This window comes from Thunnus albacares, chromosome 14, assembly GCF_914725855.1.
Source record: "Thunnus albacares chromosome 14, fThuAlb1.1, whole genome shotgun sequence".
Lineage (NCBI taxonomy): Eukaryota > Metazoa > Chordata > Actinopteri > Scombriformes > Scombridae > Thunnus > Thunnus albacares.
Window position 1 is genome coordinate 28,749,836 of NC_058119.1, and position 24,949 is coordinate 28,774,784.

The window sequence follows — 24,949 nt, forward strand, 5'->3', positions numbered from 1 at the left end:
AGATCATCTTTTGTGCCCTGCCATTAGCGGTCCAGCCAGTCCCTTTTTTTTTTTGTCTTGTTGGCCTGTTGTCTTCCTGGTGTTTTGATCTCTGCATGTTTTTGGATTTCGATTAAAGTTCAACGTTTTTACCTCACCTGTCATGCCTTGAGTCGTGCTTTTAAGTCCAGAATACACTGAACCTTTCCACAGCTAGTGAAAAACGGCTGCGAGTATATTGGACGATTCTGCAAAAACCTTTGATTATGTTCACTGACAACGTTTTATTCTGGAAACTATGGTATGGTTACGATCAGGGAAAGATTGCAGTGAAGGCAATAACTTTTGAAACACTTTCAGATTCGGGGAAAATAGTAGCCACAATTCATAAAAAGGTGAATGTTCGTTTCAGGTTTGTGACCAGATGTAAACTCCACTCCACTGCATGGAAGTCTGATGCACTACACTCCCATCTGCCCGCCAACTCGACCTCCACACCCGTATACTCCACCTCACATGAAGGACACACTAATCCCTGCATTGGCACTAAATGTTGGCACCGGATGTAAACTGTTTGGTGCTGAATCGTCCAATATGGATGTAATTCCAATGAATACTGGGCTGCCAGGAAGCTTCGTCAGCTACTTAAATAAAGTCCAGCTACTTTTGACTTCAGAACAAATGAATACTCTGTCACGGTGTGTGAGTAAAGGATATATAATGAACAGAGATTTCCAAATCCTGGAGGAAACAGCTTGCTGAACCACACAGTCGCTGTCAACCTGAGCCAGAATTTTGCTTTAGAAATGAAAATAATAAAATACAAAACTCTCAGACTTTAGTATTAAAAAAAATAGAAGAAAAAGTGTTATGATTGGACGTGTATCTTAAACTCTCTAATGTAAAATCTGCATGTATTTAAAGCTCCCTTTACCCATGCATCTACTCATCTATGGCATTGCTTATAGGTGAAAGTATTGTTCTGAATGTGACCGGTGTAAATCATGCAGGGAGAATAATGAGTCATACAAAGTGAACTGATGACTGAAGATGAGTCAGTCAGCCAGGAACCTGCTAAAGGAGCCTTTTGAGAGATGGAAAATAAAGATGAGAGAAGGGGAGGGGTGGATAAAAAGAGAGAGGGAGAGGAGGTTAAAGAAAGGGAGAGGAACAGTGGTGAAAGCAAAAATGTCCGATAGACAAGAGAAGGAAAAAAGATGGCAGAGAAAAAGAAGAAGAACAGAGCACATGAGAGTGGAGGAAAAGAAAGGAAAAAGAGGGGGAATTCATAGGGCAGCGGTCAGTAATCCGGGGGATTCAGGAGTCGATCAACATTCTTGTATGGTGAGGATATAGAGCAGTGGCTGCCAGCAGTGTATGTAGAAAGAAACACTATGATATCCTGTTCTAGATGAGAGAAATGAGGAGGACAGATGCTTCTCTCAGTACTCTCCCTTTTGTTCATAACGCACAGTCACATAAAGAAACATTATTATGTAAAGCCACATCCGACTTTTATGAAATCAATCAGTTCATCAACCAGCAGCAGCAAACAAGCTCTAACAACCGACCGCACATTACCTGAGCAGCACCAAAGAGCAGACAGACACAGTTAGTGAAGAAAGTGGAACATCTAGCAGATAAAGAGTCATATTGTTCTCAGAAGTTGACTCCAATGAGATGGGATGACAAACTAAGTGGTGCCTAAACCTGACCAAACAGACAGGAAACAACCAAGTGGATAATTTATCTAATGCTGTAATGTAATGTGTAATGTGAGAAGGCAAAAAGTCAAGTGTGTTTCCTGTGGGTGTTGGGCTCTGTCAGGGTTGCGATAAGATTTGCGGTGCTAAATCAGCGGAGTATTGTTTAAATGACTGAAAGAGCAAGGTTGCAACCATATAAGGTAAGTTTCCTTTGAAAGGTGGCTGACTCTCAAGGACACAGTGAGAATCTCGGACAGCTAGAAGGAGGCTGAAGTAGAACCGCTGCATCTTCACGTCAATAGCATCCAGTTGAGGCTTGTGTTTGCCTCCTGGAAGCCTCATTCTGGAGGTTTATGGGATGTGTGGATACCTTAAGGCCCCTTTACAATGTGTGATTTTGGGCTATCTGAGACAAAAGTTGGCAAATGTCCAAAACGGTGTCATAGATCTCACCATGAGACACGTCAACTGCCAACTTTACCTGCAGAAAAATTCTGAAAGTTTCAGAAATTTAGGACCAAATTCTCACAATATGGCTGCTGCTACGATCCACGTCTACAAACCAACAAACCAATAAGATTTTGACATGATATAACACAGAGTACACTAGTAGGCACAACAAGTTTAGGGGACAAAAACTCATCCAAAATGATGGAGTTGAAAAAGAAGTTTGTGTGACTAAACTGTACTTTCAAGACATCACAGCTGCAGATGGATGACAAGCTGATGATGTGTCTCTCATTTCATTTATTTACCTCGTATCGCTCCGATTCACCACGCATTCATCTCACAATCTGACATCCTCAAACTGACATCACTACAGGAGGCTTGACATACAATGAACTTACCAGTAGTTGTTGTCATACAGTCTAAAGGCACCTTTACTTTGCCTGCTGCCACCATGACTTGGACCCAGAGTGGTAGAAGATGGATTGATGGATGATTTGTAAACAGTTCTGGATGGCACTGTTCACACCAACAGGAGGATTATATTGGAAAATGGTAATATGAGTCATTTTTTGAGCAACGAGAAACAACGTATAGTATTTTCTTGCTTAGTTTGGAGAACTTTTCAAAGTAGTGTTGAATGTTTTGGCAGTACTATAATAGTACAAAGATATGTGTTAGAATAATCTCAAGACTTTATAATAAACACACACAAAGATGCGCATAAACTCTGTCTCTCTCTCTCTCACACACACAGAGATATAAAATTATACATGTATATATTTAGCTCCTGTATCTATGTAGACTTGTGTGTTTCACAATAGATGAAGTATGACGTGAGTGATTTAAATAAAGAGATACAAATACAAAGCGGTGAAACTGTTGCCATGTTAAAAAAAAACATAGTCACACACATCTTCTGTCTCAGTTTTTTCTTTCGCTTTCTGTCTTTATGAATCTATCTTTCCTCTTCTCCCTTCCTCTTTCTTTGCAGCTGTCTGCATGTTCCTGCTCTACTTTGATATCCATCTGCTGTATCTGTATCCTGTCACATTTTGTCTTTTTTATCTCTTCTCTATTCCACCCTTTACCTCTCCTTCTTTTTCTCTATTCATATCGGTTCTGCCCTCAATTCCATTACCATGTTTCTCCTCCTCTACCTCATTTTTTTTTCTATCTTACCATCGTCTTGTCTCATCCATTCATCCATCTGTATATTTTGATCTGTCTTTTTCCTCTTCTTTCAACTTCTCCTGACCTGTCGACCCCCTTCTCCTCTCTTTCTCTATCTTCTCCCACTCGTAATCTCATGTCTCTCTATCCCTCTCTCTTTTCTCTTTCTGTCTTCTAATCAGTATTCTTCCCTAACTCGGAGTGACACGAACCTCGCTACACTAATCCTTACAGTCGGCACTAATTGGTCTAATGAGAGCACCGAAATTACAGGTCAAAACTTTTAACTCGAATCTAACACTGAAAACACAATCAGATGACTAAACTTTTAATGATGGATCATAAAAACATTCTTATTCTTCTTTTCCCTCTTCCCACATAAGATAAGATAACATATACTTTATTGTCCTCTTAGGAAATTTTTTTCTTGGGCTCAGCATCGCTGCATCACACAGCATTTATCTCCAGGCTTACTTAGATGCTTAGCAACATCCTTACAATAATTCATACATAAAAAAGAAAAAAAACACACCAATACAACTTTCATACATCCACATAGAGTATGTCCGTAGTACAACAAGTCCTCTAAATTAAACGACCAAACATGTGGTTTGATCATGTGACTCCACAACGACATATAGGAGCGTTTTCTAATCTGGCGCCTCTATCAGCAGTAACCAGCAGGACGACATCATCTGTTTATGCTTTCCAAGCATAACCTGTGGTTCAGGTCTGGTAAGGTTTAAGGAAAGATGATGGTTTAGGTTAAAATGATCACTTTGTTGAGGTTAGAGAAACATGTGGTGGGTTAAAGCTACTACTTCCTTAAAGTTAGGTCACCTTCATCGTCATGGCTACAATAATACCCACAGGGTAAAGGGACGATCGTTGGGAACAGGAAACAAACAGCGGTCTCCTGTGGCAAAGTCCGCTGTTGGGTTGATGCCTCCATCCTCTCTCCTCCTCTGAATGAGGAAATTTGTATACATACATCATCTAAACTGCACTATTGCTCAAATTACTATGGCTGCTACATGGCATCTGTCACTCAAACGTAACTACTGGTCCTATTTAGGCGACTGATTTAGACCTATTGTGTTGTTTTTCTTGGGAGGACAGTCTCCTCCCTTCTGTTTATACAACAATTAATTCACCCGACAAAAATACCCTGAAACCTATTATATTTCTCTGGTATGGACTACTTGAAACAACTACAATAAACACTTAAAGTCATATCTGTAGCACTCCCTCTCTCATCTTGATGATGTATCACATTACTGATGGGTACATTAGATGCCTGCATCCTTCCCTGTTTACTGTTGCCTTATTACAGTAACTGGGTGGTAAAAAAAAAAAAAATGCAGCGAGTGAGTCACTGTTTTTGATGAAAAACAGGTGTTATTTCCATTTTGTCAAGTCATCTGGTAGGCAGGGAAATAATGCATGAAGTCTGGCCCAACTTTAATAGAACCACCTGCACCTCTGGAGACGGAGGGAGGGAGGGGGAATGTTGATGATGAGACACAGAAACGGAGAGAGAGAGAGAGAGAGAGAGAGAGAGAGAGAGAGGAGTCATTCAACAATCCTGATAACAGTCCCTGAAGAGAAAATGACACATTTTTTGCTCAATGTGTTGCAGGCCAACGTTTTCACTTTTGGAATTTACTATCTCCAGGACTGTCCCGCTGTGTGATTGGGAACGTTGTTGCCATGGTGATACATTCCACTTCCCAAAACAAGAGTTCACATCCCACGGGGTGATATCACTGGAGACACTGTTTTCCCTTCAGCGAGCCCCTTATGTGTGTCAGTGCTGTACCAACAAACCTGCTGGAAGCAAAGTCAGCTACATAAAGCTATCTCTAAACATCTGATTTAAACTCAAACAAGAAGGGGGAGTTCATGCTAAAATATCCATGTGTAGACGCCACAGTGAACATTAACAGTAGACAGTTTGTAGTCTTCATTCTAAGTTTTCAAGAAGTGGTTTAAGGTGCATGTGGCCGAGCTAAAGGGCCCACATATTGCCAAAAAACTGGAAGAGGCTCCTCAAATTTAAACAAAACAAGAGTCTACAGCAATGCTAGTGGCTATTTGTGACTTTACTTTGAGCTAAATGTTAACAGCAATATGCTAACATGCTCACAATGACATGCTGATATTTAGCAGGTATAATGTTCATCATGGTCACCTCAGTTTAGCATGTTAGCATAGCACAAAACACAAAGCACAGCTGAGGATGATGGGAATGCCATTAGTCCTGCAGATATTTGATCATGAACCAAAGAATTGGACAAAATGGAAAATTTGTCGGTAGACATGATGTCTGTACCAAATGTCATGGCAACCCATTCAATAGTCATTGAAGCATTGCACAAAAAAAGTCATTGAAATCACCAAAGTCATTAGGATACATCGTCTGGGAAGCATGAATGTCTATACAACACTTTGTGCAGATCCATCCACTAGATGTTGAAAACTTTCATTGGATAAGTGTAAACTCTGACCTGCTGGTGGCGCTAGAAAAAAAGTCAGTCAGATTATCAAAGTCATTAGGATTCATCCTCCACAGACCAGGAATGACTGTAGCAAATTACAATAGTTGTTGGGACATTTAACTAAAAATTAAAAATGTCAGCCTCATGGTAGCACTAGAGGAAGAGTCAGGGGATCAAGGGAAGTCATCCTCCGGGGGCCATATCTGCACCAGATTTCATGGCGTTCCATTCAACAGTTGTTGAGATATTTCAGTCTGAACCAACGTAGTGGACTGTACGACAGAACAACGTCATTCATATAGCTGCAATGCTAGAATGACTAAGAATGATAAAGGGGACATATATTTCCAGTTCTATATTTATATTTTGGGTCTCTACTGGAATATCTTTGCATGATTTGCAGTTAAAAACTCCCTTTTTATCTTCTACTGGTCCTTAATGCAGCCCCTCAGTTCAGCCTCTGTCTGAAACAGGCCATTTTAGTTCCTGTCTCTTTAAGTCCCGCCTCCTGATGAGCCCACTCTGTTCTGATTGGTCAGCTTTCAGGAAGCTTCCTTTGGCTCCGGAGGCTACGTAAACTATACAAACTATAGTAGCAGGATTTCACTTCTTTTTCTCCTTCTTTACTCCAAATGTCAACTTCTCAAATCAATCGGTACATGTTGGAGCCCAAATCTAGACTGAAATATGAGAGTGAACAACATGAACAACCTCTGCAACAAAGCTTACTGCTTTGTTTACTACCCTAAATAAAGCTTTACTGCCCTAAATAAATCAGTTTAGTTTATAATAAATTTTAACAGGATTGATGTTAGCATTCATAACTTATTTTACTGCAATGTTTTTACTGTTTTACTGTTTCTACTTTTTTATTGTTACATTTGTTCTCCTTGGTCTTTGATTGAGCCGCGTCAAAGAGAAATTTCAGTTACTATGTGAAAGACAATAAAGTTTCTTGAATCTTGAAACCTGGACTACTAACATACATTCACCTCAAATTTTAGAAACATCACAAAGTAAAATCACAAAAAGCGTAATATGTGTCCTTTAAGGTGCTTTCAGACAACGAACATCTACCTGCGATACTCACCAGCAAACATCACAGGCTGCTGTTAGTTGTAGCTTAAAACAGAAAATGGCCATGAGGAGCTGGCGGTGGCAACTGCTCGCTGTCTGAAAAGCTCCTTTATGACATACAAGAGGCAACAAAGGGTGATGAAAAACTGAACATTACGATAATAAGACTTTGGTTCGTACAATGTATATAACAATATAACACTAGAGACTAAATATGCAATCAGACAACAGGCTGAGTAGAATCATGATCACTCAAAAGGGTACAAAAAATGTAAAAAATGTAACTAATCACATGACAACTATCACTCAAGGATGGGACTAAAATGGGTGAAAATTTAACCCTGTGATTTTTAGTGTGCATGGTTGGGCGTGAAGGTTAATTAGGATGTTTGGTTTGGTTTGCGTGACATCGGTCCTGTTGCTGAGACATCGCCCATCTCACTTCCTGGCAGCCGACCTGATGCCGTCCAATCCAGTGGATGCAATTTGGGCCGTTGTGTTATATATTTTCGGTCAAGTTATTAGTCAGTGCAGCTGTGATTTGATGTGAGCGGATCTGTTTGTGTTAGATAAGTGGGTTTGATTTAAATAGTTTAAATAGCTGAGGAGATAATAGGAGCAGAGGTGTTTCTTCTAATGTTTTTTTCTTTTTGAACAGGTACAATAAGAGCAGAGCAGGTTAGTTGAGGTTTTATTTTTCATCTTTTGGTTGTATTTATTTATTTGACTGGAGCAGCAGCCTCAGACTCCTTTTTCCTTTGAAGTTTGCCTCTTTTTCTCTGTTATTTGCACAGCGAAGTTAATTATGACCAATCCTTGTAATAAATAACTTTTTTTAACCAAATCCATCTGGTTTTACGTTGTTGTTTCTCTTCCCCTTAGAGAGCCTGGTCATAACACGCTCAAAATCAATGACAAACTCACAATGAAAATCTCATAAACAAAAAACAAACAAAAGAGTAATCTCTTCAAAGAACCACCAACATGACAAGAATATACTAAAACCTGTAATATTTGACAAAACAACAATTAAAACTTTATAACATGAGGGAACAAATATCCACCAAGTCTCCCCATGGAAAACCTTCTCATTAATATGATTTAGTATTATATAATTGCTTTTATCTAATAACTGTATGGTAAAGTAACTTACTTAAGCCATAAAAATAGTAGAGTATTCACCATCAACAACAAGGCTCCAGCTCACTGAACTGTTGCTCCCAAAAAAGATTTACTGGATGCAGCTATTAAAAAGTTTTGCCATTATGTCTTCATGCAGCATGCAGCATGCATGATTAACCAAGCATCAGTGGAACAGCTCAACTAGAGGAGGACACACAAAGACTGGGACTGTTTAAAGATCTAATTTTACTGTTTATTCATTTTATTTTTTTTTACTGTTTTTATGTGTTTCAAATCATGTTGTTTGTTGATACAGTGTCTCATCATTATCCTGTATTGTATTGTTTTTGTGAAAAATAAAGTTACTAACTAACTAAATAACATCAAAATCCTTGTTCAGTCCTGGAGGAGATCTTCAGGATATCCAATAAGTTCCCCCTGATTGATGCACAACGTCACGTCGTACTAATTTAGAGCACTGACTTCAAATCTCTTGAGACCACTTACTCATATAAACAACAGATCTAAAACTTTTTTTATGGGAAATATGAGTAGAAATCAGTCATACTTCTTTTTAACTGGCGGCAAGAATCACACCAAGATGTATATTTTTTATGTGGTGGAAAGTACATTTATTCAAGTGCTGTGCTTGAGTACAGTTTTGAGGTGCTTGTACTTTACCTGAGTATTTCCATGTGATGCTAATTTATACTTCCACTCCACTACATTTAAGAGGGAAATATTGTACTTTCTACTCCACTACATTTATTTGACAGCTTTAGTTACTTTTCAGATGAAGATTTGACACAATGGATAATATAACAAGCTTTTAAAATACAACACATTGTTAAACATGAAACCAGTGGTTTCCAACTTAGATGACTGTATAGACATATTGTGGATTTTGGCCTCCATCACTTCCATTGAAAGCACATTTGAAGGATCTTTTAATATCCAGTATGAACAGGAGGAATGATTACAGACACCTGACTGCTGGTTTAAGACACACTTGAAAAATTGTGAATCTGTCCTTTAATTTTCACTCTTCAGTTTACATCATGAAGTTAAAAGGTGTGTTGTGTTATATTTGCAAAAATTATTGCATTCAGTGGTGGAAAGTAACTAAGAACATTTACTCAACTACTGTACTTAACTACAATATTGAGGTATTTGTACTTTACTTGAGTATTTCCATGTGATGCTACTTTCTACATTTCAGAGGGAAATATTGTACTTTCTACTCCACTACATTTATTTAACAGCTTTAGTTACTTTTCAGATGAAGATTTGACACAATGGATAATATAACAAGCTTTTAAAATACAACACATTGTTAAAGATGAAACCAGTGGTTTCCAACCTTTTTGTCTTTTGACGTCTTACAAAAAGCAGTGTGTAGTCGGGGTCACATTTCACATGTCTATGAGTTGTTAACAGCTCCACCAAATAGTGATTTTTCCCTCTAAACTTCTCACATGCTTTCATTTCAATAAATGTTCAAATGATCCAATATTTCAGCAAAAATCAAAGATTAGAGAAAAAGTCCAAAAACTGAAAACAGATTTGTGTATCAGAACTTTGTTTTTTCTTCTTTCCTCTCCCATTAATCATCTCACCACCCCTCAGATTTATCTGCTGACCCTTTGGAGGGGCCCCGACCCCTAGGTTGGGAACCACTGGACTAAACTAGCTAACTGTATATAAAGTAGTGTAAACTAGCTCCACCTCCAGCAGCTACAACAGTAACATGCTGCTCTAACACTGATGCTTCACTATTAATAATCTAATGATGTCATATATAATAATATATCAGTCAGAGGGACCAAACCACTACTTTTACTGCAATACTTTAACTACATCAAGCCCATAATACTTATGTACTTTTACTGTAGTAGGATTTTTCATGACTTCTATTTATAATGGAGTATTTTTACATTGCTGTATTGGTACTTTGACTTAAGTAAAGGATCTGAATACTTCTTCCTATGAGGCCAAACCGGAATACTTCACTTGCACATACATGCATACTCTCGTCCAACTTTTACTTAACTTTACTTTCTATATTTTTACTCCTCATTCATTCAGTCGATATCAAAGAGGAGGTTCACTCTCTATGTCAGAATCAAAATCCCGGTTGGATATCAGTTTGTTACAAGAGGAATATCTTTAAAAACGTTTCCCCCTTTTAATGCACATCAGTCGTTTCTTTGAACATCGATCTCTGTCTTCACATTCAAATATGACGCAGCATAAATTCACTCTCAGCTCAGAATGAAACCTCCGCGTGTCCTTTTATAAAACCGTGACTCTGTGCACATCCATCACACAGGTGTCAGGTTGTTACAGCAGCTCCTGCACTCGCATGTTTATTATCTGATCATTTCTCTTAAATTTTTTAAGAAAAGGAAAAGATATAGACACATAAGATCAATAATCACCTCATATGTCTCATGATATGATTAGCTGCATTGATGGAACATTCCCATCATAGTTTTCATGTCATGTTGGAGATGATTAATATTTCCTCTGGTTCACCTGCAGACTGCAAACTAAATGTCGTCTGACAGTGAGTGTTTAAATAGACTGTGTATAGTCTGTTTAAACTTACTACATTTAATTGCATTTGTTGAAACACAGTCACTGAATGCTGTTGAGCCAAGATCCAAGCAGACGTCTAAACATTTACTCTCAGTTTGAACCTTGTTGCCTTTTCAACTGCAAATCCCCAAAGTCATTATTACTGGTGCAGACTGAGAGCTTCCAGTCATGTCTCTATGTAACATATCTATCATCTGTTTTATCTCTCCATATCTTTTTAATATTCTGCTGTATTCTTCATCTTCAGTTGCTTGCCCCTGTGTTTTGACTCAGTCATATTATAGCTGAATACATATATGTAAAAGTGTATAATGTAGCCACTTTATCATCCATTAAGTCTAGTAAATGATGAATTAATGGACAACACTGAATAAAACGTTGTGTGTTCTCTTGCACGGACTGTAACTTTCTTAATGATTGATTAGTCATTTCCTGCCAAAAACACACACACACACGATTGGTTTAAACAGTTTGAAATATTTGCATGTGTTATTTTCATAACTCAGAAACCCTGAAGAAGAATAAAACGTTGAATCAGAGTTATGAATGTGCACTTCTGCTTTGTTCACTCAGAGCCATAAAGTCTCTTCGGTACAAAAAAAATGTGGCAGCTTTGAACACTAAAGATACAGTTTGCACTTCAAGACCCACAATGTATTCTACATCATAGCAGACTCAAGGCTGATGCCTACATGTCTATATTGAAGCGTTGGCTGAATCGTTGGCTCTGGTTTTGCAGGATGTACAAAGGCAGTTATTGCCACATTCTGCAAAGCTTGTCTAACAAATAAGAAGATCAATCAATTATTACTTGAAAAGAACATCAGACAGGTTGGTTTTAAAAGTTTTTACTACATCAAAGTAGCAAGAAATTAACGAGGCAGCGTGAGTCCTGACAGCACACGTTATAATCAGGTCTTGTAATTTTAATAGATTATTAAATTAAATGTCAGCCGATATTGAATTCTTTTCCGTGTTCATTTGTAGACAAGTCGATATGACAACTCGCAGGTTTCTTGTCAACATTGATGTCGTCACTTCTGCAAAACTCAACCAGCTTTTCTGTGTTGTTGTGCGTCAGAACAACTTTCTAAACCTGCAGGCTGAGATTCTGGTGTCTCTCACTGCTGCAGATGAAGGAATCTGTTCATCGGATGACAGCAGACACACAACACAACGTGGCTCCTTGTAGCTTGTAGCTCACTCTAAATACAACACAGAAAAAGCTTCAGACGCTGAAGGTTTCAGGTCCTAAATTTATACAACCTCTATAGCCTTGTCATATTACCTGGTATCATTCACCTGATGTATCGATATTGCAACAATATTGTAGGGATGACGATTTGGTGCTTTCACAAAATCTTTACACAATGAGATTTTTGATGAATAATCATCAGTAATGTAGATATAATGACTGAGTGAGTAAAAGCAAACAATAGAACAACTAGAACAGTCTGGTAAATTCAGAAAATGATATCACTTTACTGTAATGCAGCAAAACAACACTAATGCTGTATCACGACATTACGGTATCCAATATCTAAGATGATATCTCGTCTCATGTCATGATATTCATATAATATCAATATATTGCCCACCTATTGCCTACCTGATGAGTTGGCTGACACAACATGCAGTCTGCTGCAGGTTGCTGACTGAAAATAGTTTATGATGCAGGCTGCTGTCAGTAACATGCAGTCTATGGCTGGGGGTCGCGGCTGTGGACCCTGTGCTGCTGTGGTCCTGCTTGATACCCACACCTGCTATTATTATTATTAGTCATATTTCTATTATTATTATTATTGCTATTATTGTTGTTGTTGTGCTTCTCTGTGTGTCTCTCTCTCCCCTCCCTCCCTCTTTCTCTCTCAACCCAACCAGTCCAGGCAGATGGCCGCCCACCTAGATCCTGGTTCTGCTTGACGTTTTTTTTCCCATTAAAGGGGAGTTTTTTCTTGCTGCTGTCACCAAGTGTTGCTCATGGAGGAATGTCAGGTCTCTGTAAAATAAAGAGTCCGGTCTAAACCTGCTCTATGTGAAAAGTGCCCTGAGATAACCTCTGTTATGATTTGGCACAATATAAATAAAATAGTATTGAACTGTCACTAACATACAGATGTGTGTTTGTTCCCTGCTGACTCATATATATATATATATATATATATATATATATATATATATATATATATATATATATATATATATATATATATATATATATATATATATATATATATATATATGGATATGCATGAGAATTTCAGTTCTGGTCTAGACTGCTTCTCATTCTATATGTTGTAGCCTCTGTAATATTTAGTTTTAGTTTAAATCTAGACTGTCTAATACTTAATCTGGTTGTATTTTGTATTAAAATGTTGCTTGGAAGTGAATAAACGAGCCCAAACTCTGCAGTAACATCAGTCATTCAGCCTGAGCAGCTGAATAAACTGAGTTGCGGTGCCTCCGCTTCATCCCTGTTCATCACTACACACAGCAGACACGGCGCTCTGTGTGTGTGTGTGTGAGTGTATATGTGTGTGTGTGAGTGTATGTGTGTGTGTGTGTGTGTGTGTTGTGGGCCAATAGTCACTCAGTTACACAACCGCTTTCAGTTTCCGAGCCCTGCCTGCTTGCCTGGTGGCTCCCCGCCCACCGCTGCTCTCTGCTGCCTGCCTGCCTGCCTGCCTGCCTGCCTGCTGGGCGGACTGGGGCAGATTCGAGCCGACCAGTTCCGTGTTCTCTCCTCTCCCAGTACGCGGAGCAGACTGAACGGGAGGACCCGGCAGTGTCATGGTGGACATTCCTGCCCAGCCGCGGCATCCATAAGTCCGGGGGCAGAGGGAAAGTGTGGACGGAGGTGAGGAATGTGTTTTTATTTCTTATTAATTCTGCGCGGATGGCGAATTCATCAGCCGACGTCGGTCGCGTTACGTTACAGCCAAACTTTGACGCTGCTGGCTGGACCTCCTCTCTCTCCCTCTCTCTCTCCCTCTCTCTCTCTCTCTCTCTACCCTCCTCCTCCTCCTCCTCTCTCTCTCTCCCGAAACGCAAAGTGCGTCGCCGTGCACACTCACATGCGGGATTACGGTATGTTCACGCAAACGGTAAATAACCCTCGTGCGGCGCGCTTCCCTTTCGTGTCGTTAAAAGGCCGTGACATGAAGCTCTGCAACTTTTACTGTCGATACGTGCTGCGTGCGCGCGCGCGTGTGTGTGTATGAGCGCGTGTGTGTAGATAGATTGGTATACAGTACAGTAACGAGATGCGACATGCGCGTATATAGCCTGCGCGCGTGTGCCTACACGAGCGTTTGTATGTATTATATAGGCTATCGGCGTGTGTGTGTGTGTGTGTCTGTAATGTGCGTGTGTGTGTCGTCCATTGATGTTGTTGTGACACAGGTGACGTAGACCGTGACGCGCCTTAACGATGAGATAAGCAGATCTGCTCTGTGTGAATAAATAACACGCGTGTGTGTGTGCGAGCGTGTGCGTGTGTGTGCGTGTGTGTGTGTGTGTGTGTGTTGTGCGCGCGCCTCATTGACGGACACTGAGGGGGATTTCTGAGCTGCGCACTTGAGATTTTTCTAGCAAAAAGCGACCCACGCTGAATGAAGCAGGAGTCTGGGGCGAAGCACACAGTTTCCTCTGTCTGTAGTTTGTTTCTGCAGTGAGTAAGCTGCCTAAAATCCACCTCTGCATGTGTTCAACACACCTGACTGACACACCACAGCACATCAACACACACACACACACACACACACACACACACGCACACTTTCTATGACGTAATTTCAAAATGATGGAAGCTGCAAATGAGAATAAAGTGCAACCCTAATTAAAAGTCATCGCAACAGTATTTTCTTATATGATATTTATGTTGGGATCTATAATAAGTTAGTAGCATGAACAGCAGGTGAATTGGTTAAACTCATAATGTGATCCACTAGAATTAAACTACAAATATGGACTCTAAAATGACATCATCGCTCTCCTGCTCATTAGTAAAAAGTTCAGTAATTTCTCTCATATCATAAACGTGACATAGAAAGTCAGTATTATGACTTAGTTTCTAATTGGCTAATGAAGATTGCTGTCTGTCAAAATAATGACCTTATAATGACATATAATAATATAACCATACAGAAATCCTGCAGAAGTCTTATCATCATTACTCATAGCTGCAGGGCATCTCGTTACCAAAAAGCCAAAAAGTTTATGTTGTCAGTCTCCTGTGTTTGCTTGTTTATCTGTTGTTAGGCGGCAAAATATCTGAAAAAGCATTTTGACTGATTTAAAGTTTTATTATGGGCTGAAGAACAGGTGATTCATTTAGTTGCAAAGTCAGGAATTAAATAAATTCTTCACATTAAAAAAAAAAAGTTTGGCACATGGTCGTCTATCGCAGTGCATTTTGATTCAAAGTCAGATCCATACACAGATGAAAAGTTCCTTGATATTTTCTATTATAACATTAGAAATAATTTGCCAGATTGTGCAGCTTTGAGTCTCAGCAGGATCCGACGCTTTGTTCATCGTCTGTTTTTATGTTACAATCTTTGATGGCACAATTTTATGTTATTTTAAAACATCACATAACTTCAATAAGTTTGATTATTACAAGGATTCAGCTTGTGGTAAAGTTTTGTTGGAGATTTGGCACAATGTTACAATTTAAAGTGCATATTTGCCCCAAATATATATATGTACAAAAATTAAAAATCTCTAAGACATTTTTACTCGTAATTACATTATTTTACATAAAATTGACATAGTCTTTAAAACTTTTAGTGAGTAAAACGTTTTCGATATAAACTTTATTTATGTGTCGTAACAGCAACATGCAACCAAGATATAACAAGCAACATGTAATAAAGCATTTTGTTCATGTAAACTTATGCTCTATTACAGCAAAAATGTTGTTATTTTAAAACATACCAGAATATAACTTCAACAAGTCTGATTCTTTCCAGCCAACATGTTGTATTTATTGCTTTCAGATCTCAAAATCTAAAGAAAGTTTTACAGGAGATGTCAGACATAATACATACTGACAGATATTTTAGTAATAAGTGATCAATAACCAGTGTTGGAATTTCCATTTTTATCTAAATTTAATTTATAGTAACCATCAAATTCTATATGGTATTTTAATCTGCTATTTCTCAACATACTATACATACAACACTACAAACAATAGTACCAATAACCTTATTTCTATGATTTATATACACCTTGTTTCACATACTGTCGAGACTACTTCACTCTGTTGTTTCCTTGTGAAACAATCTTATATTGCCATATCCTTCCATCATTTATTATATGAGTAAATTATGTGTCAGGTAAACCCACCAAAACTCAGAATGACTCATTTAAACTCTGACATTAATTGCAGATCAGGTTGATTTATAGCAATCATCACAGTAAGAAGTGTCAAACTCATATGAGACGTTAGATGAGGTAAAATAAATGCAACCTGCCCGCTGAACAAACAGTTTATTCTGTAATTGTTATTATAGTAATTTGCATGATGATTAGTATTTGATGGTAGCCTGTTATCAAGTAATAGACAGACCGCTGAGTGTTTACTAAGAGAATGAATCAGACCTGAGATCAGTGACTGATCCCATATCCAGGAACATTTGCTGGCCTGCTCACTTCATTTACTGTAACAGCAGCACTGAAAACATCCCATTAAAATAAATGGTTTACAAAAGGGTTGTATGAAACTACCTAGTGGGCTGGTAGCAGCCACTATAAGACTTAATATTCAGCCCAGTATCTATATTTGAAGCAAGGGAAACCAAAAAGTCATTTAGATCCATCAAAGTGGGGATGAAATGGGGGCAAGTTGGAGAGTTTAGCTATTCATAGTCATGGTAATCTAGAGACGGATGCATGTAGGTCAGAACTGCAACAGTCCTGTCGTGGTGGATGTTCGGGTCACTGTTAGTTAATAATAATCACACTAATTACTGAAGGCTATAAAATACTTCACAACAAAACAGGTAGAAGAGAGAAAACTAAAAAATATGCTAAAGGGGAAAAAGAAACAATAGAAAGAAACACTCCCACTACTACCTCAAGTTATTTTGCACCATAACTCGCATGTGTACATATGCAGAAACAGGTGGTTATATATAATGTATGTGTAATTGTACATTCCTGGTAAATATATTTACTTTATTGCCAAATTGACAGTTTAATTCCATTCTAATTTAAAATATTTTAATATTTGTAAATACATTGTGGAGGCGTTTCATCGTGTAAACCTGCATTTTATAATGACAATTAAAATGAAGGTCGGACCTTGAACCTGGAATACAGCTATAAAACAAGTAAAAAGACTGTATATGTGTCAACTTTATGATTGCGCACACCCTGAACCTTATTTAAAAAAAAAGTTTTAGTCTTCATTCTCTAGAATCATAAAATCACGGCTTGTGGTGACATCTCTAACGTGTTCAAAGGTCATAATAAGAGACTGTCCTTCCCTAGAAAAACAACAACATCGGCCATTTATCCAAAGACCTAAAACGACCTTTGTTTGCATTTTACTGACATAAAGCTTCTTGTGGTTGTGCAAATAATGACTATTGTCCCTCTAAAGCAGGAACAAAAGTATCACGATGTTGTTAGAACCTCAAAACTAGTTAAAGTTTAAGCGTATCTGAAGCTTATATGAGGCCTCAGCAGTCTGAATCAGTCATATCAAGTGGATATCTACAGTCTTTTTAGCATCAGACAGTGTTTCCCTGTTGAGCTGCGGTGGAAGTATAGTTACAAAAAGAGGGATTTTGGCACTAAAAAGACTTTAACATTGAAAGATATCTACTTGATTTGACTCAAGCTTCATATTAGCTTCAGATAAACTTTTAAATACAGCTTCACAACAGGCCGAGAGCAAATAAAAGCCATAAAACAAGTAAAATGAGGACAAAAGTAGCTGCTACGGGTACAAAACCAGTGCTGTTTTTGAATGGGTTAGAGATGTTGGCTCATGTCCAGGAAGGGTGATGGTTCTGGGAAAAAGTTCTCTCCCTTTCTTCAATAAGTACTTCTTAGTTTCTGTTGAACAAAGCACTTAACCCTCCACCCGCTGAGTCCATCAGTGGACTGGACGCTGCTCAGCCGAGGAGTTTGGACGCTGGTTAATTTGTGTTTGATTAAATGGAGGGTAAAGCTGTCCGAGGTGACTGTATGGTGACGCTTTTAAATGGCACTGAAAGGTTATTAAATCCACCGTTTGAAACTTTGTAAATACTCAAGAGTTCAGAAAGTCAGTAAGGTCACGTTAATAAGCTTCTGGCTTTTATCCAAGTTTTATCACTGACCTTTAAAGTAACTGTGAGCCAGTTCACACAGCTTGGAGCCTCTGGTGGTTGGAAATATTGTCTTTTCCTGGTGTTGAAAGACGTGTCAGTGACACAACTATTTGAACTTGTGGCTGAGTTTCTCAAGAATACAGTCGTTCCTTAGAAACCACCACATCCTCGCTAGAGGTATTTCAGCGGAAAAGGTGTGATGATATTTTATTTGTCCTTTTCTTTTTATTGTTTGTAGAGCTGCAATGATAAGTTAATGAAACGATTAGTTGCCAACTATTAAATTAATTGTATATATTTGGGTTGTAGACCTCATCTGGAACATTTTATGAACCAAACAACTAATTGATAAATTGACAAAATAATGGACAGATTAATTAATAATGAAAATAATCGTTAGTTGCAGCTCTAATTGTGTGTTGCCTGCTTTGGTTTTCATGCTTGCTTGTAAAGCACTAAATAATCTTATGTTTTAGACACATTTATTTGACTTCTTTGTCTAATATAATTGATATAATACAGTTTGATTTGATTTTTAGAGGATGTTTGTTAGCAGCCGTCAGCTTCTCACTTTCCTTTTTTTGTATATATGTGTGTAGGTGCAAGTTTTTTTCTTTACATGTGTTTTATTCTCTCTAGGTGACTTCAGCCTGAGGTTAAAAGGTCATCAGACGGTCAAGTGCAAACTAGAAGAATGAAGACGTCAACAGCAGCAGCACCGTAATGATGAACGAACAGACCGGGATGAGGACGACTACGCAGAAGTCTTTGGGGTCATCAGCTGAGCTTTGACCCCCTCATGGATTAAAAATGGCTCTGTGGCTGAAACAGGGAGGGAAGAAACCCATCATACTCTCTGGGAATTCTTGGACTTTTACCAAGGTGTTTGTTTGAAGCAGGATTTGTACACACTGGAGTGTCTTTTTGATTTAAATGGGACTAAAGTGAAGATGGAATAAGATCTGAGAGGGAGATGTTCCTAAAGCAAAACTGACTATAAAATACTTTGAAGTCAAGGATGGAGCAGGATTTCACACAGTAGGATCTCTCATCTCTCTCATAAATTGTGGCTTGTGAAGACTTGTATGCACCGGCCTGGACTAACATTAGCCAGTGTTGGTGAAGTTTCCAAACCTTTACGTCCAAAACAACTTAAAAAAAAAAAAAAATCATCCTACTGGTAAATAAAATCTAGCTGGCAATATTTGCCTGTAACTGTAAATATTTCCATTCCTCATTGTTGTGAATGGACGTCTGACTCTTCTAAAGCTAGAAGGCGACGTTTCCCTTCAGCTTCAAAACGGTACCTCTCGCTCCTGGTCAGTGTCTTGCTGCAGTGCCATTAAAACACTCCAAACATGGCCGCCACGGGAAGGAAGCACATGGTGAAAGACTTCAACCATTTCATCACCTGTTACCTGTGTCGAGGTTACCTGATTAAACCGACCACAGTCACTGAGTGCCTGCATACCTGTAAGTGGAACGACTAACACACATCCTTTGTTATTTAAAGAATGAGTCCACAATTTTTTAAGTTTTAAACCAGCAGTCAGGTGTCCGTATGAACAGTGAAAGAGGTTTTCCTCGCTGTAATCATTCCTCCTGTTCATACTGGCTATTAAAAGATCCTTCAAATGTGCTTTCAATGTAAAATAAAAGTGGATATCTGCCACATTTACTGTCTTTTTATAGCATCAAATTCCCTCTTTGTGTTTCCCTGTTGAGCTGCAGGTGGAAGTATAGTAACAAAAAGAGGGACTTTGGCACTAAAAAGACTGTAACGTTGAAAGATATCTACTGGATTTGACTCATTTGGACGCTGAAGCTTCATATTAGCTTCAAATAAACTTTTAAATACATTTTGTCCCCCATCACTTACACTATAAGTGCATTATGAAGGGATCGTTTACAGCAAGAATAACATATTTCGTTCATTTGGTCACCTGACTGTTGTTTTAAGACAGACTTGAAAAATTGTGAACCTGTCCTTTAAGCTGACCTGCACCAGGTTTACACTCATTTAAAGGGGTGAAAATAAATAACAAAGGTGCATGAAGATGGTTTGACTTCATCTGAAATGTGTCCCACAGTGCACTGAATAAAATCATCATCATCCACTCATGAAAATGAGCTAGTTAGATTTAATGCCTAATTTAAGCTAATGCCTAAAGCTAAAGCACATTGTATTGTTCAGAATATTATTATTGTGAACAGCTGAGTGGGAAAAACCTTTTTATATGGTGTCACTTCAAGGCTAAAAACAGAGGTAACCATCACAAGTCTTAATAATGGGAAGTTTACCAGGATTTCCTGTTCTGTTTGCTAACTAATTTGCAAGGCAATTAGCTTGTGACCTAGCAAGCTCACCAAGCAGCAAGTGACTTAACAAGATTTTAATAAGTTAGCTGCTGTAACCTGCTAATGAGCGAGCTAACAAGTTAAGTAGCTTGCAGTTCTCAGCTGTGCCTTTCTTGCTTTTCTTTAAAGGACTTAAACATGACGTCAAACTGTCTTAACGAAGTGTTGCAATTGGAGATACTAATTTTGACTTTAGTAAAACATGTTAATGTTGTTTCCTCTGCAGTCTGTAAGAGCTGTATCGTGCAGCACTTTGAGGAGAGTAATGACTGTCCGAAATGTGGCATTCAGGTCCATGAGACCAACCCGCTGGAGATGCTCAGGTAAGATGTACTTTCTCTACTTTCACCTCCTCTTTTATTTGACTTTATTTGACCTGTTGCTTTTTATCTTCCCTCTACTCTTTGATCATCTCATCTTAATACTTAATACTCATCCTGTTTTCTTCCTTTCTCATAAACTCTCTCATTTTCCTCTTTGTCACATCTCCCCTTTTCCAAGATCTTTTTATTCCTACTTGACTTCTTTTCTTTGCTTTTCTTCCCCCTGCTCTCTCTCTCTCTCCTTTCATTCCTTATATTCCCCCTTCCTCGCCACCCATGTAACATCCTCCTCACCTCCTCCTCATCTTTCTCTCCCTCCACCTCCCCTCTCACACTCTTCTCTCTCTCTCTCTCTCTCTCTCTATTCCCAGATTGGACAACACCCTGGAGGAGATCATTTTCAAGCTGGTGCCCGGGCTCAGAGAAAGTAAGTTTGCCAGATGGGTTCATCAATCTGTCTCCTCAGTTTGCAGTCCGTGTTTAATTATGTTACTTTTCATGGGAGGTAGGAAAAATAATTAAGTAAATGACAGCACTCCAATCACATAATTTATCACAAGACAGAGAAATAATTTATTACGATGCACAGATGGCCTTTCTTCAGCATACACACACTATAACGGTGTTGTGACGTCACACAAGTTCACACAGTTTAACACAAAGGGGGGGCATCAAATTTTACACGAACAAGGGAAACCATTGAAACATGTAATCAGGCTCTGTGGTGACCTGGAGGCCAACTGTACTCACGTTTTCTGGAGCTGCACTAGAAACTAAAGACATTATGGGATATGTTATTCCAAACAACTGTGATGAGATAGATGAGAAAGAAGACATAGATATCTGGCAAAAAACCTGCTTATAGCCAGCAAAAAATATTTAATATAATAAGAAATTGGCGTAAAGCTGATCCTCCGGGTAAAGAGCAATAGTTTGAGATTGGCAGGGATATCTATTCAAGTTGACCTACCTACTAGGAGTTAAAGGAAATAGAGCTTGGAAAAGTGGATCATTTACATGAAACATGATGCTGAACATGTTAGGATATGAAAAACCTTGAAAAGAGAATGTATATATATATATATATATATATATATATATATATATATATATATATATATATATATATATATATATGTCTGAGTTGCCCTAGACAACTGTTTTTGTTGTATTTGTTCAGTGTTGTATTGTTGTGTGTGTGCTTGTGATGTTGTGTGTCCAGAGCTGAAAACCCAATAAAAAATTAAAAAATGCTATTGTCAGGATAAAAATTTCATACATAAAGTGTCAGAAAATATAAGACAAATATAAATCTTCATTAATGCCATGTAGGGAAAAATTTTTGAAATAATCCAGTCAAATACATTCATAATCAGTTTTCTTACAGTACTCTTATGACACTCCACAGTTCAATAATAAATCGCTAACTTCCTCTTTCTCCTTCTGGGTAGTTCGGTCTAACTAAACCTCCAAGAATTTTTCCTGCTACATACACATATGATTCATTGATACATATGACTCACTGAGGAGATGTGAGCTGTGTTGTTTGGCAGCAATCTGTTATATAAAGTTCATTAAAACACTGTAGCAACCACCCAGTAACACCCCATCAATCACCACATCTTATAAACTACTTGGCAACACTGTTAAAATGACCCAGAACCCCGTAGCATGCACTTGGCAACACCCTTAACAAGAACACAATCATTTAGCAACTATAGTAACCAACTTGAACTCCCTAGCAACGACCTCGCAATGCCTTAATACCGCCCGTAGCACATAGTAACTAACTACCAACGCCTCAACAATAACTTTAATCCAGCAACCATCCTACAAACCTCTTAACAGCAACCTAGCAATCATTTTCTCCAAGTGACATAACGGAGTCAGCACATTTCTCTTTGCGGTCTAATTCTGTCTTCATGAATATGTTTAAAGATCACCTCCAGGCATGTTTGAAGACACAAAAATACCCACTTAGCATAATAAGTTATGTCTGGGTTTCTCAAGTTCACTTACCTCATAAAAAAATCTTAAAATTACACTACTCCTTCTCCCTATTTGAAAAGAAAACAGAGTCTATGAATATGAAAATGTTGTTCATTCAAAAGTTTAACGGTTGGACACAAGATGTCTGGTTCTTCACTGTAAATTCCATTCTCAGTGTATGTGCACTGGAGGCTTCAGGTGTCCACGTCACACTTGTGCAAGCCTCATATTGGACCATGGTTAGCTTCCAGTTAGCTGTGAAATCACAAAATCCTGCTTGTTTGCATATATCTTAAACTCAGATTTCTCAAACATTCAACTGTAGTATAAGTAAAATACACTTTTGTGTGGAGGGGGACTTTAATATTCATGCACAAGGGCATTTTTAGGGCCTCTTTGAACTTTTCAATTGATTCTCTATGATATTTCCTATCACTATGGATGTAATCCCTCCTCCGACCACAATGTGCATTGCAATGGTGGAGTGGCGCTGTCCGCATTTCTGCTCGTTGACTCTACGGGCAGTAAAGAAGCAGACGCAACATTGTTTATGAGGTATCTTATATCTTTCTCATCCAAACAACTTCACACTTGACACTGCACGTCCTTGGGTCCTCATCAATACACCTGCCAAGTTTGAATTCAATCAGATGAACAGTTGTCAAGAAAATCACAGGACACACATACATACAGACAGACAGCGATTCCTTCCTTTATAGTTAGATAGAAAACAACTGCTACAAAGTGCTTCACAAACAAGGACAAATAAAAGAAAGCAGGAAAACAATAAAATATAAAATCACAGTCCACAAAAAAATAACACATAAAACAATTAAAAGTAACACGTAAAAATAACAAAATAAGTAACAGATAAATAATTAAGCAAAAGCCACACGGCAGAAGTAAGTCTTGAGAGCCCCAACAGCGAAAGCTCTGTCACCCTTGGTCTTCAGCGTTGACCGAGGAATGTACTGTATACTTAACGACTTTGCTGAGCTGACCTTGCTTCATATTCAAAGCAGTAACACACATTCAGGTCAAGGAGTTTGCCAGTTTGACTGTTTACCATATGTGCATAAAATACAATGAGTGTTGGATCTAGTGATTAATCAGACCCAACGGCCTTCAAGTGATAGACCTGGCTTCAAAGTCATATGCAGCATACACCAAGCTGAAGTGTTTGCGAACAAGACAAATCCCTACCAGCTGCTGTGGTGCTGCTCTGCAGTCTAATAGATCTTTTTAAGATGGAAGGGAGCTCCCATTGAGATCAGTAAGGTATCCATTTATCAATGCCATATCACTTTTAGAGAGAAGGAAGCCCAAGAGTTTAAAAACGAGATGAAGACGTACAACCTTTCTCCTTGCAGCGAGGCCAATGAGAAGCCAACATGTCTAACTAAAGCTGTGATGGCACTATAATTTTATGACTTCATAACTTCACCTCAGCTGACAGAGCCCTGTGGCAGCCGCATGATGGAACAAACATCATATATTTTTGTGGGGGCTTTTGCTGCTCGGCCAAGTGGTGTTAAAAAAAAAATCAGCCTCATATGAATTCTGCTTTATGGATTTTCGTGTTATTGTGAGGAGAAGTGTTGTGTTTTTTCTCTACTTAACTATTGCTTCACCCTGTTTGGTATTTTTCTTGTTGATTGTTCCTAGAGGCTACAAACATACTTAAAGTGCAGAACAAATCTAATACTGTTCATGCACATCAACAGGAACCTGAACAACTTAACTGCAGTTTGACTGACTGGTTAGAATAAGCGACCCAAACAGAACGGTCTTGTCAAAGCGGCATTTGGCATTAAACTACTGCCTGCTATATCATCATAAGTCACATAGAATAAGATAAATGCCTCAAATGTGGATATTTTTTCTAGTTTCTTAAAGTAAAACATCACTGAAGCACCCCGACAGATTCGACGTGACAAATACAACAAAAAACATGCTTTGGTAGGTTGTATTATAGAGCAAAACAGGTTGCTATTTGTGATATCAACCGTGCTCCTGGGTATCTAGACAGTGTTTTATCTGTTTTAGATTAGAGCAGGTGGCTCATATTAGATAATACATTACCCAGCTTGTAAATCAGTTAAAGCAGGGCTGCCTGTTGCCTCGATATAATGCTTACTGTAGCCCACGTGATGAGCCTTTTGTAATGGTTGTAAAGGAGCTTGTATGCATCAATTTAGCATAAACCTTACCAAATTTCCCATTATACCGCAAAAAAACTTAAATTAGGCACTAAATTTCATTAAGAGAATTGATTTCTTTGAATACAGTGTAAATTTTGACACGTAATTCTGTTTTAGTCTTTAGTTTTCATCAGTGACATTTTAGTCTCATTT

General features: G+C 38.4%; 1 protein-coding gene across 3 annotated transcripts in view; it reads left to right on the top strand.

Annotated features, from left to right (window-relative positions):
* The first annotated feature begins 12,958 nt into the window (after positions 1-12,958).
* Positions 12,959-24,949, top strand: part of LOC122996568 (polycomb group RING finger protein 5-B-like) — a 29,442-nt gene continuing 17,451 nt past the window's right edge. The window contains exons 1-4 of one of the 3 annotated variants that reach the window (XM_044372073.1): positions 12,959-13,457; positions 18,565-19,398; positions 20,510-20,606; positions 20,978-21,033. In XM_044372073.1, coding sequence (XP_044228008.1) covers positions 19,284-19,398; positions 20,510-20,606; positions 20,978-21,033 — 268 coding nt within the window. In that variant the 5' untranslated portion in view covers positions 12,959-13,457; positions 18,565-19,283. Of the gene's footprint in view, positions 13,458-13,621; positions 13,688-13,838; positions 14,271-18,564; positions 19,399-20,509; positions 20,607-20,977; positions 21,034-24,949 lie in introns of those variants that run through there. The other 2 variants (XM_044372075.1, XM_044372074.1) reach the window with 2 other exon arrangements.